Source organism: Apus apus, chromosome Z (genome assembly GCF_020740795.1).
Source record: "Apus apus isolate bApuApu2 chromosome Z, bApuApu2.pri.cur, whole genome shotgun sequence".
Taxonomy (NCBI): Eukaryota; Metazoa; Chordata; class Aves; order Apodiformes; family Apodidae; genus Apus; species Apus apus.
This window is the reverse complement of record NC_067312.1, coordinates 2,139,825-2,158,041: the sequence shown is the minus strand read 5'-3', so window position 1 is coordinate 2,158,041 and position 18,217 is coordinate 2,139,825. Positions and strand designations below refer to the sequence as shown.

Below are 18,217 nucleotides of genomic sequence, written 5' to 3'. Positions count from 1 at the left end.
TCCCTCCCCATCCCCCCATGTCCCCTCATGTCCCCCCACTCTCCCCATCCCCTCCCTCCCTCCCCCCTCCCTTCCCGGCCCCGCCCTCTCACACAACCCCCGGCCCCGCCCCTTTCAGGACCTCAGCTCCTCATGGCCACGCCCCCCTCTCGCTGATTGGCCACCGCACCCCTACTCATGAATATTCATCAGGCCGCGCCCGGCCCGCTTCTCCCGTTGCCAGGGCGGGGAACCGAACGAAAGAAGCTGATTGGCCGAGCGGCGCGGCGGCCGCCGAGGAAGCTTGCTTCCCATTGGCTGCGGCGGGCTGTCAGTCACGGGAACGCCCCGCCCCCCGGGGTGTCCCTCGCTGGTGCCTCCGTGTGGGCGCCAGTGAGTGGCGGGTTCCGAGGCGGCCGGAGCTCCGGCGGATGGGAGCTGCTGTTGCACAATAGAAACAGGTCCTCGGCCAGCATCACTCAGAGGGCAGCAGCCGCTGGAGGAGGTAGATCCCGTTCTGGTAACAATTCTCCAGTTGCCGTGGCGTGCGAAAGGGGCCAGCCCCGTCCCGCCTCGGCACGGCGAGAGAGGCCCTCCCGGGAGCGGAGGGAGGTGAGAGGGGATGGGCTCCGGTGGCAGCAAAGCAGCAGCTCGGCCCGGGGTGCTGGGAGGGCCGCGGGGCTCGGCACCCACCCACCCCCACCCCCCCCCCGGGGGGCCCCGGGCCTGGCAGCAGGTGGGAACCCCCCCCGGGAGGAAGCGGGGCTGGGGCCGGTGAGCCGGGCTTGGCGGGCAGCTGTCCCAGCGGGTGACACCTTCAAGCTGCCACCCCCCCCCCCCCCGGAGAGCAACCAACCCCCTCGGGCTGGTCGCAGCCTCTCCCCGGGTCAGGCCTCTCTCCTCGCCGAGTCCCCAGGGTGGGGGGCTCAGCTGGTTCTGCGGCTCCTCGGCTGAGGGTTTCTCCCCCCTCTTCCATCCCCCCCTCATCCCATCTCTCACGGCACGGCCCTAAATTAACGCTGGAAGAGCCAGAAGTTGGGAAGCGGCGCTGGGAGAGGAAACGCTGCCGGGGGTTGTTGTGAAGAGCTTTGCCGTCCTGGGGTTTGGCCTCTCGGGTTGTTTGTTTCGAGAAGTGGCTGCTTCAAGTGTCACCGCCTGGCCCCGCACGAGATAAAAACCGCTGGTTTCTGGCGTGTTTAGTCTTCTAACTACTTGAAGAAACCCCCCCAAAAACAGGCCGCGGAGTTGATAAAGAGCTGATAAAAAGGGGCCGTCTCGCAGCCAAGAGTAATTTGGTATCAGGAGTCTTTAATTCCAAGCAGTGGAACAGTGGAACAGTGAACAGCAAGGGGAAATTTCTGTGTATGTATGCAAATAATGCAAAAAAAACCCACCAGGCAGAGCAAGAAACTGCAAGTGATCCACGTGTGTGTGCAGCCAACATGTCGTTGGCTCTGTTGGTCTGTAGAAATTCAGTCTGAGCGTCTGTTTTAAGAGAAAAATGAGCATTGCAAGAGCCAGGACGAAGCTTCTGACGACTCCGGGCGGTGGAATTCCGAGTCAACAGCCCGAGTGCAGGCAGGGTTGGAAGCTTTTTTATCTCCTGCAAAGTAAGCAAGAAGCTGTCAAAATGTGTGGCAGCGTGGTGTGCTGATTAGATGTTCATCTTTACTGCTGGTGGCAGCACCTTTATTGCAGCAGGAGCACGGTGCTGCTGTGGTGGCTGGTCGCTGCTTGTGGCTGGATGGTGGTGTTGGGATTGAAGCAGGAATTTTCTTGTAGAAGCCCAAGCTTGAGTTCACAGCAGGCTGATACTTTGCATCGTTTCCACGACAGGTAGTTCTGAGTTAGCCAGTGCAGCAGAGCAGAGAGTCACAGGATGATTTGGGTTGGAAGGGACCTTAAAGATCATCTAGATCCAGCCCCCCATCATGTTGGGGATGTCCTTGTTGCTCTCTAAACTTCTAGCCAAAACATCCATCCTTTTGAACTGGAGAAAACAGCTCTAATCCAGCTGTGTGCCTCCTCTCCAGAATAAACCAACAGTGGCTCTCTCTTTATATTTGCTGTCTTTCTGAGGGTTCTGCCTTTATCCTGCATATGTAGATGCAGATACCAATAAGACAAATGGAATAAAATAAAAAAATGTCAATACATCTTGTCATACTAGGCCAAAAAATCCTGCTGTTGCAGTTTCCACAGAGCAAGATAATGGACTTTCTGATGCTTAAGAAAAATATTTAGGGCAGATCCATGAGTGTATAAAGAAATGGCTCTCGGATGTTGTGTAGTCAGAGCTTTTCTGAACCAAGGCTCCAACACCAAGCAATTTAGTCCTATTTTATAGTTGTGCTGTGAGAAGTTTTCTAATATACTTTATATAAAGTTGAGAATTTACTTACTCTGCTTGGGTCCTTTGCACCTGACATTTCTCCTTGTTGACTTGATTTCCTCAGAAGAGGAGGGAAGTAATTTTAATATGTGAAAGATCTGCTTCCAAAATGACCTGCTGACCACTGCCAGATGATTTATTAGTAACACCTCCCTGTATGATTGCCCCTTTCAATCTGTAGGTCTCAAAGTACATTAGAAATGTCCTTCAAAATGACTGTGCTGGAAGGAATCTGAAGTACTGGGGTGGTCCCAGTGCCCTTGGTCCCCAGAGCACCTGCTGCAGGGTGGTGGGTGCAGGGGAAGCTGCTTTCTTGAAGTAAAAGTCTCCCTGGGAGACACGTGTACAGTTGGTACTTGCCTAATGTGATAATTTTTGACTGCTTTATCATTAGTGAAGTGATGAAGCCAGTTTGTGTGTGCCTGGTTTGTGTCATGCTTGGCTAAGAAAGGCTTGTCTGCTCCTTTTTTTGATTGTTTTAAAAAAGAGAATAGAGTGCAATGGTGCATCCACACCAGGCTTGGGATGGTAAAGACTCAAGAGGATAGTTTGCTGTGCTGTGTCTCTAAGAGCAAATGTTTGCTGACCCAAGAGCAGTGGTGCTTAAAAAAACAAAAAAACAATTCAGGCTGGAAACTCTGTGAGGCCTGCATGGCCTGGAATTAATAATTCCAGCTGGTGTTATCAAGCTCCTGTTCACACACATTGTGTGCATGGAAGAAAGACTGGAACTGTTCATTTACAGAGGATTTTGGGAATACTTGGGAGTAGGTTTAGCTGTCCTTGAAGCTGAAGGAAGACTGCAGAGTCATCAAGAGCAAGTTGCTGTGCACTGAGAGATGCTCCTGAGTATTAAGGTATAATCCACAAATCAGGCAGTAATTGAAGCAGACCTTGCTTTAATTGACACTGGGCTTCCTGACTCTCTGAGTAATTGTGCCTTTTAAAAGTATGATGAAACTTTCCCTTAAAAGAAGCTTTTGCAATTTAACAAACCCATCATTGCAGCAGCAAAAACATTTGCTCCTAGATAAGGACACTCGTGCAGGATTGGTAATTAGTTTGACCTGGCCAGATGCCTCCTGATAAGGCAGAGCAGAGAGCTGTCATCTGCTGTGCTGGAGAATTCAGTTCTCTTGAACTGTGAAACAACATTTCTGTAGTGGTAAGTCAGAAGTGAACAACTGTGTTGCATTAAGCCTAATGGTGGTTTGTCCTTACCATTGTCAAGTAGTGAAAGGAGAAAAATCATCCTTGTTCTGATTATGCTGACACATGTTTCAGCAGGAATGTGATTCCTCTTTCAGTTCCTCTGCTTTCCTTCTAATTCCTTCTCACAGAATGTTGCACAACCTCACTTCTCTCGGGTGTGTTTTCACACCATTGAAACCTCCTGTGTTTCCCTCAGTTGACATCCTGGTCATGGAATAATGGAATAGAATCTGGTCAGAAATACGAGACACGACCTTTTGAGTCAGACACCTGGCTTGCTCTTTCATAGAATCCCAGACTGGTTTGGGTTGGAAGGGACCTTCAAGATCATCCAGTTCCAACCCCCCTGCATGGGCAGGGACACCTCCCACCAGCCCAGGTTGCTCCAAGCCCCATCCAACCTGCCCTTCAACACTGCCAGGGATGGGGCAGCCACAGCTTCTCTGGGCAACCTGGGCCAGAGTCTCATGACTCTCACCATAAACAATTTCTTCTACATGTCCTACTAAATCTCCCCTCTTCTAGTTTAAAGCCATGACTCCTTGTCCTTTCCCTGCCCTTGTCCCAAGCCCCTCCCCAGCTTTCCTGGAGCCCCTTCAGGCCCTGGAAGGTGCTCTAAGGTCTCCCTGGAGCCTTCTCTTCTCCAGGCTGAACACCCCAGCTCTCCCAGCCTGTCTCCAGAGCAGAGCTGCTCCAGCTCCTTCATCATCATTGTGGCCTCCTCTGGACTCACTCCAGGAGTCCACTGAAGCTTTGGGAGACGTTTCTTCCAGATCTGTCCTTGCCCAAAGTACCTCCCAGAAGCAGGGCTGGCACATGCAAGTCTCCAGGCACAAGGCTTGGTGGCCCTTCTTCCTTTCCCATGAGGCCAGAGGAGAAGCAGAGCTGCCCAGATGGCTTCTTTGTTGTCAGTTGGACTGTGTTGCATCTAAAGTATTTTTCTTGTCTGGTGATATCTTGCCTGGATTGTCCTGTGCATTTGTTCTTGAAGAGAAATTGAGCCTTTTCAAGCAGGACGACCTGGGCAAGATGAGTGGTGGTTTGTTCTTGCCAGGTTGGTGGCCAGCATAAGCCAGGAGGTGACTCATGACAGGTCATGAGCAAAAGCATAGAACTCTTGACACTCTTAGAGAGGAGTGTGGACAGGGCATGGAGAGGGATGCTTGCTTGGTGGGTTCAGGGTTAGGTGATAAGGTGAGTTTTGGAGGCAGATTCTTGCTAAGACACGTTTAAAAGTCAGCAACAGAAGGAGTTGGAGATGTGCAAGGTGAAACAGCAATAGGAATCAATTAGAAGAGCAGGAGAGCTCAGGACTGAGTAACCTGTCAGGTTCTACCCTGGATATAAATGAGCTGGGAGTGTATCTCTTGGATCTAAACAGAGGGACTGAGAGGAAAATTAAGCCCGATTCTCCCACTTGCTTTATGCATCTGAGATACCTCCACCAAGAGAGTGATTGTAGGTGCTGGTGTGGCCCCTCAGAGGAGAGGAGCAAGTCTCTTCTCTCACAGAGGAGAGCAGAAAGTAACAGTTATAAAATTTTAATCACACCCCTTAAAAGTCTATTTTTCTCTCTCTCATTGCTTGGAGAGTTAATTGATTGAGTTAAGAGAAAACTGGGCCACAATCTTGCTGGGTTCCTAAATGCTCATTGATTGCAAGGAAGCAATTTAAATGTAATTAGAGTAAAATAAGGTGTGGTGTTTGGGCTGCTTGTTTCAGGTTTTTGCTCATGACAGATTGAAACCACCCCAGCACCCTGGAGTGGTGGGATGTGGCCTGAGGTTTGTTGTGCTCACAGATCCTTCTCAGCCTCACGTGCACGAGGAGATGGAATCCCAGTTGTGTAACCATGGCAGAGGAGCAATCAGAATTCAAAGCAGTTAAGACTGAATTTGCCACTCGTAAAGGCTGCTTGTTTTGCAGCACGAACTGAATTGTGCTTATCTGATCCTGATTTTCAGCTGCCCCAGGTTCTGGCACAGCAGCTGTGTTGAGTCCACTGCTAGCTGGTTTAGGGAGGCCTGGTCACGTTAGAAGCAACATTTGTTTGCAGTGTTGGCAAGGCTTCCCTTCCTCCTGTCTCCACATGGCAAATTTATGGTCTTTACCACCAAACAACTAAGCTCAAGGCTTTTGAGTGGAGCTTTTTTCAATTGCAAGGCCCAAAGAAGGAAGTCAAGGATGAGATCAAGGGTTGGTTCCTGCTGAGTGTCAGTGTTGCTTTCCTCTGGGCTTTAAAATGGGTGGAAGAGAATCTCAGGTACAACTGGTGATGAAAAGTAAAATATGTTTGCATGTTCTTCTAGTGCCTCGGAAAGATTTTGAAGCAAATCCTCAGGTTGTAACTTGTGAAATCAGTCTGGCCATCTTAAAAGTTGGTTATGTGTAAATTTGATTAGAGAAGGGTTCTCTCAAGTATTCAGGCTATATTTGAGATAATGAAGTTTTCTTCCTTAATCTCATTTGGGCTTCCATCTGGAAGGAATTAAAAATCCAAACCATGCCTAATTTCATTCCGTAGACGTGTCTGATACTTGCTTTACTGTCCCTGTATCTTCACCCAGGCCATGGTTCTGTGTGAGGTGTTGCTGTTGTGTGTCTGTGTTGGTGAACTAATGTTGAGAGACAAGCCCAGGACACATCCCCTGGTGCTGCTGTGTTCTAAAAGTGTGTCATCAATGATCATTTCTTCAAACAATTAGTGGAATAAAATGGGTTTGAGAGTGGTTGTCACCTTGTGAGATGAAGAACTAAGCTTTTGAATGGTACTAACAACTTTGTTATTTTATTAGGGAAACATATAATTTAATGGAAAGGCTGTATTCTTTCTGAAGATAACCCTGGTTTAGGTTTAGAATTTAACAAATCTAAGCATGGACCCCCCAGTTCAGTAATTTTGGGACCATTTTATTCCTCCGTTTTGTTTGAATCTCGTTTTAATAGATTAATAGTGTGATCCTAGTGCAAGTGCCTGTTTTTGAATGAGTATTTAATATTTGATGACCCGAGGGCTGGGGCAGCTCTGCTCTGGAGACAGGCTGGGAGAGTTGGGGTGTTCAGCCTGGAGAAGAGAAGGCTCCAGGGAGACCTTAGAGCACCTTCCAGTGCCTGAAGGGGCTCCAGGAAAGCTGGGGAGGGGCTTGGGACAAGGGCGGGGAGGGATGGGATGAGGGGGATGGATTAAAACTGGAAGAGGGGAGATTTAGGTGAGACATGAGGAGGAAATTCTTCACTGTGAGGGTGGTGAGACCCTGGCCCAGGTTGCCCAGGGAAGCTGTGGCTGCCCCATCCCTGGCAGTGTTGAAGGGCAGGTTGGATGGGGCTTGGAGCAACCTGGGCTGGTGGGAGGTGTCCCTGCCCATGCAGGGGGATTGGATCTAGATGATTTTAAGGTCCCTTCCAACCCAAACCAGTCTATGAACAGGCATAATTTCTTTCTTTTCTGTGGTCCAGACCACGATATTTTATGATCAGTAAGCTGGTGGAGAAAAACTCAGCTGAAGTTTCCTTGCTGCAGTAGGCCAAGTCATTCTGTCCTCCCTGGTATTTGCACTGGTGCCAGTTGCATGGGTCACCAGGGAAGGTTAATATTTGCTGATGGCAATTCTGCTCTGGGTTTATGGTGCAGCTGTAAGACAATACCTAGTGAATGCTGCCTGGCTGCAGCTCACAGTGTACTGCTAGCCCACATTTTTTAATATCTCTGTATGTTCTCTCCACTTATGTGCTCTCTTTGTAAAACCTTCCTCCTGGCTGCTGCAAGGCAGTTTTGGGTTATTATCACAGCCTTAAGAGCAAAGAGTCTTACCCAGCAGGTAGCTATTTTCTTTTACAACATATGGCTTCCAAACCTGAACGTTTGTTCCACTGCCTCTGAATGGGTTTCTTTTCCTTTTCCCAGGTGCTGTCTACAAACCCCAAGATGTTCTCCAGGCTACGAGGAGCTGCCACTCCCTGGGTGGTTGCTTGTCGCAGGGCACACACCAAGGAAAAAGGGAAACCACTGATGTTAAACCCACGAACAAACAAGGTTGGTAGTGCCTGATTTCTCAAAATATCTTATCTTCATCTGGTAATCATCCAGTGGACCTTGTTCTAGGGGTTAAACCCTGCCAGGAGGTGTACTGGGCCACAGCCAAAAAAGGGTGCAGAAGATGGAGGAGTCAGTGATCGTTTCCAGTTTATTCTGTGGACACCTAGAGTACAAGGACTCCCAGTAACACCTTCTCCCTGGTTTGCAGTGGTTTACACAATCAATAGTGCTGCTTCCTCGTGCCAAACAGAGAGTTGCTGAATCTTTCTGATGATTGGCTTAGTTTTGGGGCTGGGTGAATTGAAGCTTTAGTGGAAAAAGAGTCTTATTTTATAGTTTGTAAAAGTGAATCACAGAATCATCAGGTGGTTTGGGTTGGAAGGGGCCTTAAATATCATGTAGATCCACCCCCCCTGCATGGGCAGGGACACCTCCCACCAGCCCAGGTTGCTCCAAGACCCATCCAACCTGCCCTTCAACACTGCCAGGGATGGGGCAGTGCTGAATTCAGTCTTGTTCGTGATGGAAAGTGTTAAGTCTCCCTGTCCCAGTCCTGGCTTTTTCCTGTGAGACTATGGGTTGGGACTGAGCCATATCAGTAAGAAACATCCCTGAGCAGAGTGTTGGGCAGAGAGCATCTAAAAATAAGCCTTGAATGGAGCTAGCTGGGAAGTGCAGACATTATGTTAATGCCATGCATTGAGAGGAACTTCTCCCAAGAAAGCAGGTTGGTTTGGTTTTTTTTCCCTTCACAACATGTTTCTGTATTTTTTCCCTGTTTTCCACCTCCCAATCCTTAATTTTTGTGATTTTGTTGTTTTTTTGTTTTCTTTTTCCCATAGTAGTAGCCTTCAGGAATATTGAAGCAATTAATGTAAACTAAAACTAGTAAGAAACTATAGAATGGTTGGAGTTGGAAGGGACCCTAAAGATCATCTGGTTCCAACCCCCCTGCATGGGCAGGGACACCTCCCAGCAGCCCAGGTTGTTCAGGGCCCTGACCCAAGATGTCTAAATTGACCAAGAAAGGTGACAAATCTACATGCCTCTGATGGGATATTTCAGGAGCAATGAAGCTATGGCAGCTGGACTTGCATAGTTTTATCCTGTATTTTGAATATCTAGCTTTTCTCCTCTTCCCCATTCTCTGGTATTAGTTTTTCCCCTCCTCCAATGCTTTATATTTGTCCTTCACTGTAAATTGCCTGCCTTCCTTCCTCTCCTTCCTTCCTCTCCTTCCTTCCTTCCTCTCCTTCCTTCCTTCCTCTCCTTCCTTCCTTCCTCTCCTTCCTTCCTTCCTCTCCTTCCTTCCTTCCTCTTCCTCCTTCCTTCCTCTCCTTCCTCCTTCCTCTTCCTCCTTCCTTCCTTCCTTCCTCTTCCTCCTTCCTTCCTTCCTCCTCCTTCCTCTTCCTCCTCCTTCCTCCTCTCCTTCCTTCCTTTCCTTTCCTTCCTTCCTTCCTTCCTTCCTTCCTTCCTCCCTCTCTCCCTCCCATTCCTTCTTCCTTCCTTCCTTCCTTTCTCTCTCTCTTCCTTCCTTCCTTCCCATTTCTTCCTTCCTTCCTTCCCTCCCATTTCTTCCTTCCTTCCTTCCTTCCTTCCTTCCTTCCTTCCTTCCTTTTCCCTTCCTTCCTTCCTTCCTTCCTTCCTTCCCTCCTCTCTTCCTTCCTCTTCCTCCTCCTCCTTCCTCCTTCATCCTCCTTCCTCCTTCCTTCCTTCCTTCCTTCCTTCCTTCCTTCCTTCCCTTCCTTCCTTCCTTCCTACCTTCCTTCCTTCCTTCCTTCCTTCCTTCCTTCCTTCCTTCCTACCTTCCTTCCTTCCTTCCTTCCTTCCTCCTTCCTTCCTTCCTTCCTTCCTTCCTTCCTTCCTTCCTTCCTTCCTTCCTTCCTTCCTTCCTTCCTTCCTTCCTTCCTTCCTTCCTTCCTTCCTTCCTTCCTTCCTTCCTTCCTTCCTTCCTTCCTCCTCCTCCTCCTCCCTCCTCCTCCCTCCTCCTCCCTCCTTCCCTCCTTCCCTCCTTCCTGGGTGTCTTCAGGTTTAAGTGATTCCTGAGTGTGCTGAAAAGAAAGGGAGAAGGCAAAATCTAGAGGTGCAGTCAAGTTTCTTACTGTTCCTTGTGCACAATGTGAGTTGACTCCAGAATGCAGGTTGCCTACAGAGAGAGAGGACTGTAGAAGTTATGGAGACTGACTGACCTCAAAAATAAAATTGGGATTGGAAGGAGAAAAGAATAGATGGGTGTGATTTGTCAAAATCAGATCATCTCGAGACTTTTCCATGCTATAAACACTTTGATGTGCCAGTGGAAATTATTTCAAGCCCTGGCAGCTTCTCCGAGTGCTGATTATGCAAGTGTGTCCAGAAATGAAAACAATAGGTCATTTCTTACTGTTTTTTCTACTGGTAATATCTGTTGTTGTTTTTTAAAGCCTGGAATTCTCTGGTAGATTGAGGACAACGCCGGATTTTTATGGGTTGTTTGTTTTGGTTTTTTGGAAGAGGGAAGAGCAAAGAGCTGCTTATTTAGTAATGGTTGATTTCCAAAATGGTTTTAATGTCTCCAAAAAGTCATACTTGTGAGTGGAAAAAACAAACTTGGCACATTTGTATCAGTCTGCTGTGAAGGCTGATAAGGTTTGAATGGATCTGGAAGGTAGTTAAGTGATACTACTTGATATTGGGCTCAGTATCTGTCCAGAAGTGTGTTTGGGAAATTCAGCAGATGAATAAATGATTGACTCAATATGGAAAGTACTTTACCCTTTGTGTTCTTCCTGCTCACAGTGCCTCATATGCATATATACATAAAATATACATACAGGCACAGATAAAAGGCTTTCTCTCTTGCTGGCAGCTTGTGGAGGGGATCATTTTAAGAGTCATGGTTTAGTTGCTGGTGTTGAGTTTTTCCAGTCCCTATCAACTCCACCAAACATTTGGTCTCCTTTAGTATCTCTGGGCACTGCAACATGGCAGCATCACTAGCAGAAAACCACTCCTTGTGCAAATTAATCTGGTCTGGTTCTTTGCTACTGGAGTAGTTTTTTCTTCTCCCATTTGTTAGTTTTCTTTCCCATCCTTACCTCTCTACCTGTCTTTTACAGGTTCCTGCTACACTTTCATTGGCTGGTTTGGGTTGTTATGTTTGGAGACCAGCTTTCAAGTGTTTCTTGTCAGGGTGGCTCAGAAAAAGCTCATGAGCTCCATCAGTAATGCCCAACACAATTGCACAACATATTCTAGCTTCCTTCTGGCATCTCTGTATTTATGGTCATCCATGATGTTTGATTTCTCCTCTTGTGACAGGGATTCAAACTGCACTTAATTGGCTTCAGGACCTTTTATTCTGCTGGAAATCCCTGCTGTGCCAAGGCAGCATCTGAAGCTGGTTGGGTGCTTTTAGGACAACCTCATTTATTTAGTAGTGGCAATTAAATTGGTATTTATATTGTGCTCGTGCTTTGGGTTCTCACTCAAGAGGCAGGATTTTTTCTGTCTGCACAGAACAGAATATGCCTGGGTAGATGATCCCTGACCTTGACAATGTCCACTTGGCCACACAGAGTGGCATCAATGTCTTTATCTTCACTGGGAATAGGTGACCTGTGGCATTATTTGTGTGTTTGTTTCCTCTGTGCTTGCAGCAATTGGTGACTCTGAGTGACATGTCACGCTTTCTATATTTTAGATTTTTCTCCACTGTGGCATCACTTCTTCTTGTTCCTCCCTAAAAGCTTGACTGTTTTGTACAGTTGATTCCATTACCCCATTTTTAGTACTTGCTTCCTCAATGTTCTTTGGTCATTTCATCCTTTAATATCATTCTTCTGTCCTGCCAGGGCCTCTCAAGTGTTTAGCTTCAGCAAAGATCTTTAGGACGTTGCATCAAATGTGTTGCATGCACATATTTGTGTTTGTTTGTATCTGCCTGAGCCCACGTGGGGGGGAATACGTGTTGAATTAAAACAAATAAATCACTGACAGTGTCACACTTCAATCCCAGATTCATTCCTGAGGAGCTCTCCCTGTGTCCACTGTGTGTGATGGGAAAACGCAGTAAAGTAACAGACATCCTGGGAGCTCTGGGTCAGAGAGGGCAGGCAAGGCCTGTTTAGTAACATGTGAATAGTTTCTACTGAGTCTCTTGTTTTGTTTTGGGTTTTTTCTGCAAGATATTTTTGTTCTGTGACAAGACAGAAAAGCTTGGCTTTCCAGATTGCTCAAAAAACCCAAGTGAGCAGGGCAGACTGCTGGGCTCTGCCCACTGTGCCTGCAGGACTGAGAGCTGATGTGGTATCCCCAGGGAAACTGGTTTTAGTGGTGCCATAAGGACAGTCATGCCTGGGGCCTCTCCCAGCTCCGTGGGGAAGGAACAGTGGGAAGCTGGAGACCAAAGGCTTGGCTGAACTAGTAGGAGGTTGGGAGGCATGAGATGGAGCTGCCCAGGCCATTGGCCAAGCTTTGATAAACTTGGTAGTTTCTTTCTGAAGATGTAAACCAGTTTATTCAGTATTTCTTCATCGTGAGGAGTCTTACTGCAAGTATGAGAAGTCAATCAGAAAAACAGAGTGTGGGGGGATTTGTTTATGGGTATTTCTGTATGGATTGAGGCTTTGTGAAGCCTGGTCTAGTGAGAGGTGTCCCTGCTCATAGCAGGGAGGTTAGATCTTGATGATCTTGAAGGTCCTTTCCAACCTTCACCATTTTGTGATTCCGAGTGGCTGATTATCTTCTCATGTGTTGTATTTAGATAATTATTAATCACAGTTTCATCTGTATTTATTCCCAGCTTTTTCCACCCAATTTCTTTTAATCTCTGCCTGACTGGATACTTCTAGAACCTCTTGGGAGATGACCTCTGTGTAGAGAATCACTTTTCTTAACAAAGGTTTACCTCCCTGACTTCTGGCAAATATTCCAATTCAGACTAAAAACCAACCAAACAAAAAACTCAACCCAAAGTTAAAGCCAGTTGGACAAAATAAACAGGACAGGACAGGAGAATGTGAGGGATTGTGTGAACCTGAAGGACTAAAAGCAGCTTCCACTCCCTTCCACTGCCCTTTCTCAGCATGCTGGTTTTTGTCACACCTGATTTCTTTTTCCTCCTTCTTAGACTGTGTCTGTTGGCTTGAGCAGCCAGCGTGGAGAATACTCAGTGCCCATCTCCCTTCCTGGGGAAACCAGGTTAAACAGGATGAGGAGATGTGCTGCAAAGGGTGATTGGCATGTCAGTAAGAAATGCAGTGCTTGAAATACTACCAGCAGGTTCTGATTAGTTGCAAGGAAAGATCCTAGAAGGCAGGAGACTCATGGAAAACTGCTGATTTCTTAGGGCATGCCCAGCCCAAAAATCCCACTGCAAGTTTTGTGTCTTCCCCAACTGGTTTGGAGATGGAGGGACTGTTGGATGGAGGTTTCATGGCTGTGCTTCTGCAGCTTTTGTCAGCTTCCTTGAGACCTGCATGCTTTGAAAGGGAATAAGAAGTGGAAAGATGGAATTGTTTAATCTATAACCAGCTTTTATCATCTGTCTGGAAAGGTGCTATAAGTGCCAAAGGTGACAGGTAATGTTGCACCTCATTTCACTTGGATCAGCTGCTCTGCTCAGGACTTGTGAGCTGCTGGGTGGTGGATGGAGAAAGGAAGGAAGATGGCTTGTTTTTTTCATTTCTTGGTTTCTTTATTTTATTGTAAGATTCATGCCATTAAAGGAGAACAAAAGCAACTAAAGCTATTCAGTTAGAAAACCAGCAAGTTAATGAAATGTCTCTGAGATGTTCAGTGATGGTGTAGATGAACCATTTCAGTCATCATGCACATGATTTTGCTTTACCATAACCATTGGTGCTTGGACACAAACCCCAGAGAGGCTGGATGACTTCCCTGCTGGTGTGTGAAGGTTTTCTGCTCCTGACTTTTCCCATTTTCTGCAGGGGAACGCTCCTAATTAAAGCCACATCATTAGTAAATGAGAGCTACTGTGGGTTTGCAAAGTCTGGTTCAGCAACCAAAATCATTTACAGCTGGTTCCAAATGTGCAGAGGAGGTACAAGAACTGGTGGCATCTTTGCCTGCAGAGACTTAAGTTCTTTAAAGGCTTAATAACCTGGGGAAGGTCTGGGTCATTTCTCAGCTCAGCAGGGAGTAGTTTGCTGTGCTGTGTCATCTCTGCCCTCCAGCACATACTGTGCTGTTTCTGGAAGAATAAAGATATAAAATGGAGTTTAAAAAATGAGGGAGGGAAGAAACCAAAGGAGGTTTCCATATTCTACACTGTCCTCATAAACACAGGGAAACTCTGAGATAGCAGAACCACCTTTGATTCATAGGAATGAACTTTATTAATTTGCAGTTGAAGATGTGTTGTGTAACAATGAACTTTGTGATTATAGCAAAAAGAAGCTGAGTTAAGCAGCCCACAACCCAATGTAAAATCTACTTTATTTAAAAAATGCTTATGATGCTGCTTCAGAGCCTAGAGGTTATTGCTGAATATGTTATAACAATCATTAGAAGTTCTTATATGAGAACCTTTTGATTAAATCTTCCCTGTGAAGTAGGCTAATTCTTGTTCTCCAAACTGTGGCACGTTTGGATATATTCTGTATTTACATCTTTATCAGGGGTTTTGAATGGGTTATGTGTTGTTTTCAGAATGCTTTGAGGGTATTTCTTTATTTATGGTATTGGGTAAAAGTATCTCATATATATATATATATATATATATACCTGCAAGACTTTGCAGGCAGGCAAAAAAACTATCATCACTAATAATTCTCTGCTTAGAAACCTCACATTATTGCTTAGTGGTGCTATAAATAAAAAATCATTCTTGCAGGCTTCAGGTCTCCTGTTCACCTTCATGCAAAGTAGGCAACTGGAATTTTTTTTATGCTGGTATTTATAGCACCACTCTCTTTGTGTGGCAAAGCCCAGTTGTTAGGGCTGAGGTGAGATCCCAGTGCCAGATAATTTGTGGATTAAAGGCAAAGTATCTGATGACTCAATGTGAGCTTGTCTTGACTAAAAAACTGTCAACACTTCATTTTTACTTGTATTTTTTCCCCCCACAGCAGTACGTTGATTTTGTTGCAATGAATTAGTCTGTGTGTATTAATTAATTCATTGGTGGTTTTTGAAGTGTGCTGGGTTTTCTCCTGGATGTGCTCCCTGGTTTGTCTGTACTGTCTCAGAAAGGACACCTGGTGTTTTTCTTGAGCTGTAAAGAGGATTAAGGAAACTAATCTAAGTGAAAGTCACTGCATAACACCCAGAGAAAGGACACCTAGCTCTGTGGGTCAGAGGAAGCCAGAAAATGATCCCTGTGACTTAAACTCAAATAATTGCATTATTTAGGCATTTAATCCCAGTGGAATCCAGAGCTTTTGAGGTGCTGGGATCTTAAGTGGCTTTGGGAGCATCAGTCCCAGTGCTGCAAGTTGTTGAGTGCCTCCTCATTCACTGGAAAACTGGTCACTGGTTCTGTCACACTGAACTGGGGCTTCTCAAACGAGGGAAATTTCTAAGACTGCAGTTCCAAGCTCACTAGTTGAAGGAAAAAATTCCATCCTGCAAGGTGCTGCCCAGGGAATGAGATGCAAAACATGAGGCAGCTGATGGATGTGGACAAAGATAAAAAGTGTTGGAAGGGCTCTGGGTTTTTTATAGTTCTGCTCTGGCCTGAGCTTGTTCTCTTCTAGTTGGAGCAAGGATGGAATTTCTGGATGGAAGTTGATGGCATTCAGATTCCTGAGTTAGGCCTGGGCAGGAATGAAAGCATCTTTTCATGTGGTAAGATCTGATTGTCACAGAAATAAACAGCTGGGAGTCCTTAGTACCACTTAAAAACTGGCTGTGTTTAATGCAATTGTAACTCCAGATACACTGAAGAAACCAGGTTGTCTGTAGACTGGGAAAAAAATGTGGTTAAAGTGAATAAAGGTGGGTGAGTGTTCTGCTTAGTGCTAACCTCAGTGGGTATTATTCAGGACCCAGGTGGTTTAAGGTTTCACTGTCAGGGAAATAAAGGAAAAGCCACACCCCAGTGCCATCCTAGCACTGGGAATCAGAAGTTAGGTAGGCTTTATTTTTCAGGGACTGGAGGGGTTGTGGTGGGGAGGATGCAGGTTTTGCCTGGGAGGTATTTCAGCTAGTTGAGGATTAAATGTCAGTGTAGCCAGCGTGGTACCAGTGAAGGGATTCTGGCCTTGGATCTGGGAGCACTGGTTGGCAACTGGTTGAACAGGAGGCAGCAGTGTGCCCAGGTGGCCCAGGAGGCCAATGGCATCCTGGCTTGTATCAGGAATGGTGTGGCCAGCAGGAGCAGGGATGTGATTCTCCCCGTGCTCAGCCCTGGTGAGGCCTCATCTTGAGTCCTGTGTCCAGTTCTGGGCCCCTCACTGCAAGAAGGATCTGGAGGTGCTGGAGCAGGTCCAGAGGAGAGCAGCAAGGCTGGTGAAGGGACTAGAGGGGAAGTCTTGTAGGGAGAGGCTGAGGAAGCTGGGGTTGTTCAGCCTGGAGAAGAGGAGACTCAGGGGGGACCTCCTCACTCTCTACAACCCCCTGAAGGGAGGTTGGAGTCAGGTGGGGTTGGGCTCTTCTCCCAGGCAACCAGTGACAGGAGGAGAGGGCCTGGCCTGAAGCTGCTCCAGGGGAGGTTTAGGTTGGATATCAGGAAGTACTTCCATGGAAAGGGTGATCAGACATTGGGATGGGCTGCCCAGAGAAGTGGTGGAGTCACCATCCCTGGAGGTGCTCAAGGACAGGCTGGATGTGGCACTTGGTGCCATGGTCTGGAGATGTGGGGGTGTTGGTCATAGGCTGGACTTGATGGTCTTAAAGGTCTTTTCCAGCCTCAATAACTGTGATTCTGTAAATGAGTGGTATCAGTGTCTTTACTGACTGCATAACTTCTGAAAAGAGACTAAGCTCTGCTCTTTTGCTTTGTTGTTTTTATTTTTTCTTCTTAACACAGCAAATCTTTTTGGCGTCATTTTTGTTTTCGTAGTGCCTGAAGTAACAGTCAAAATATGACAGAAGTTTCAAAGCTGTACTGGGCTTCAGGTCCTAAATCCCTGCAAGTCCAGTTTGTGTTGAGAAAGGGTTGTTTTGGAAAGGCAGCAGCTGCTGGTGGTAACAATTGGAGGGGGTGGTTAAGGCAAAGGGGAAGGTGGTTGAGATGTGTGCTTGGATTGTTTGCTTCCCTGCAACTTGGGAAGCTGCATTTACCTTCCCAGAGAATCTTCCAGTGTTTCTTGTGATGTACTTAGGAGTGAAACTTAGAAGTAGATTCTTTGCAATATAATAAAAATAAAAATAAAAATACAGTATTCTGTGTGTGTTCCTCATGGTGGGTTTTTTTCTCATGCATGTGGTGCTTCCTGGGTGTGTTCTCAGTGGGAAATTCAGATTATTCCAATCAAGAGTTCAGAAAAAAAACAACACATGTGGCTGAAGTTGCACCGAGCAGGAAGGGTAAAGAAGTGCAGGAATAAGCCCTATTTTTAACTTCATTTGCAGACAATATTGTAAGGCTGCTGGAGAGGAACAATTAGGTGATGAAATTAAAAATCAGGTTTGCAAATGGCAGATAGTAGAGCAAGGACAGATTGTGCTCAGTATTTAATGTTGACTCTGCTACCTGGAAGCTTGTCAGAAATATGAAGCATCAACCCAATTTTAGGGTTAAATACTTTGGCAATGAAGTGTTTTCTAACTGGTTCCTTAACTCTTCAAATGCTTTAGGACATGGTGTAGAATGAGTACAGGGAAGCAGGTGAACTGCTTAAATCAGGGTCATCAAAGCAACGGATGTGAAATGTGATTTGAGTAAGCAAAGAAAAATGATACAAAGGGGATTAAAAATGTATGTTGTGAATATATTATGAGTTGTTAATTGTTTTAATTATGTTTTTTTTTCCTAAGGAGTCATTTTATTGGCTATCAAGCATTCAGTAATGCTGAATAACACTAAGCACAGCCTCTAAACTAGACGTTTTACTACTGGGCCTGTCTTCTACAAATACCAGTGAAAGCCCATTCAAACACTAGCAGAGGTTAAAAATACATAATTCCTGAGGTTTTTATTCAAAAGTGGGGCAATACCTTTTTGGGGGGGTGATTTCTCTGACTGTGGCAGGAATTTGGAATGTCATTATAGGGCATGAAACAAACTTGAGAAAGCTTTTTTAAACCTTCTTTTTCAACTTGGCAGTGAGAAGTGTGGGGAAATTGGAGGAAATCTGCTCCTGTTTTTTAATCTGGCTGCTTTAGGAAACAGAGGCAGTGTTGTTTGGGAGCAGAACTGATGTTTCTTGTTTCTGTCTCTTTCCAAACATTCCAGCTTAGCAGACCTTTTCCTTTCCAATGCTTTTTTTTTTTTGTGCCCCCAGATGGATGCACAACCTTGGCACAGCAAAGGCTTTCCTGGGTTTTCAGCTCCTGCCTTCACAAATAATTGATTTAATCATTGACTGAACTTGACCCAGTTGGATAAACTTTAATAAGAAAGGTTTATCACTGGTCTTTTGCAAGGGGAAAACTTGAAAAGCAGGGTCAGTTGTTGTTGGAAATGGGGTCAAGCACTTTGGGCCAGGTTGGCT

General features: G+C 46.1%; 1 protein-coding gene across 1 annotated transcript in view; it reads left to right on the top strand.

The window, feature by feature from the left end:
- Positions 1–385: 385 nt before the first annotated feature.
- ME2 (malic enzyme 2) overlaps positions 386–18,217 on the top strand; it is a 42,529-nt gene continuing 24,697 nt past the window's right edge. Inside the window, exons 1-2 of the mRNA XM_051642492.1 lie at positions 386–484; positions 7,488–7,616. Coding sequence (XP_051498452.1) covers positions 7,509–7,616 — 108 coding nt within the window. The 5' untranslated portion in view covers positions 386–484; positions 7,488–7,508. The remainder of the gene's footprint in view (positions 485–7,487; positions 7,617–18,217) is intronic.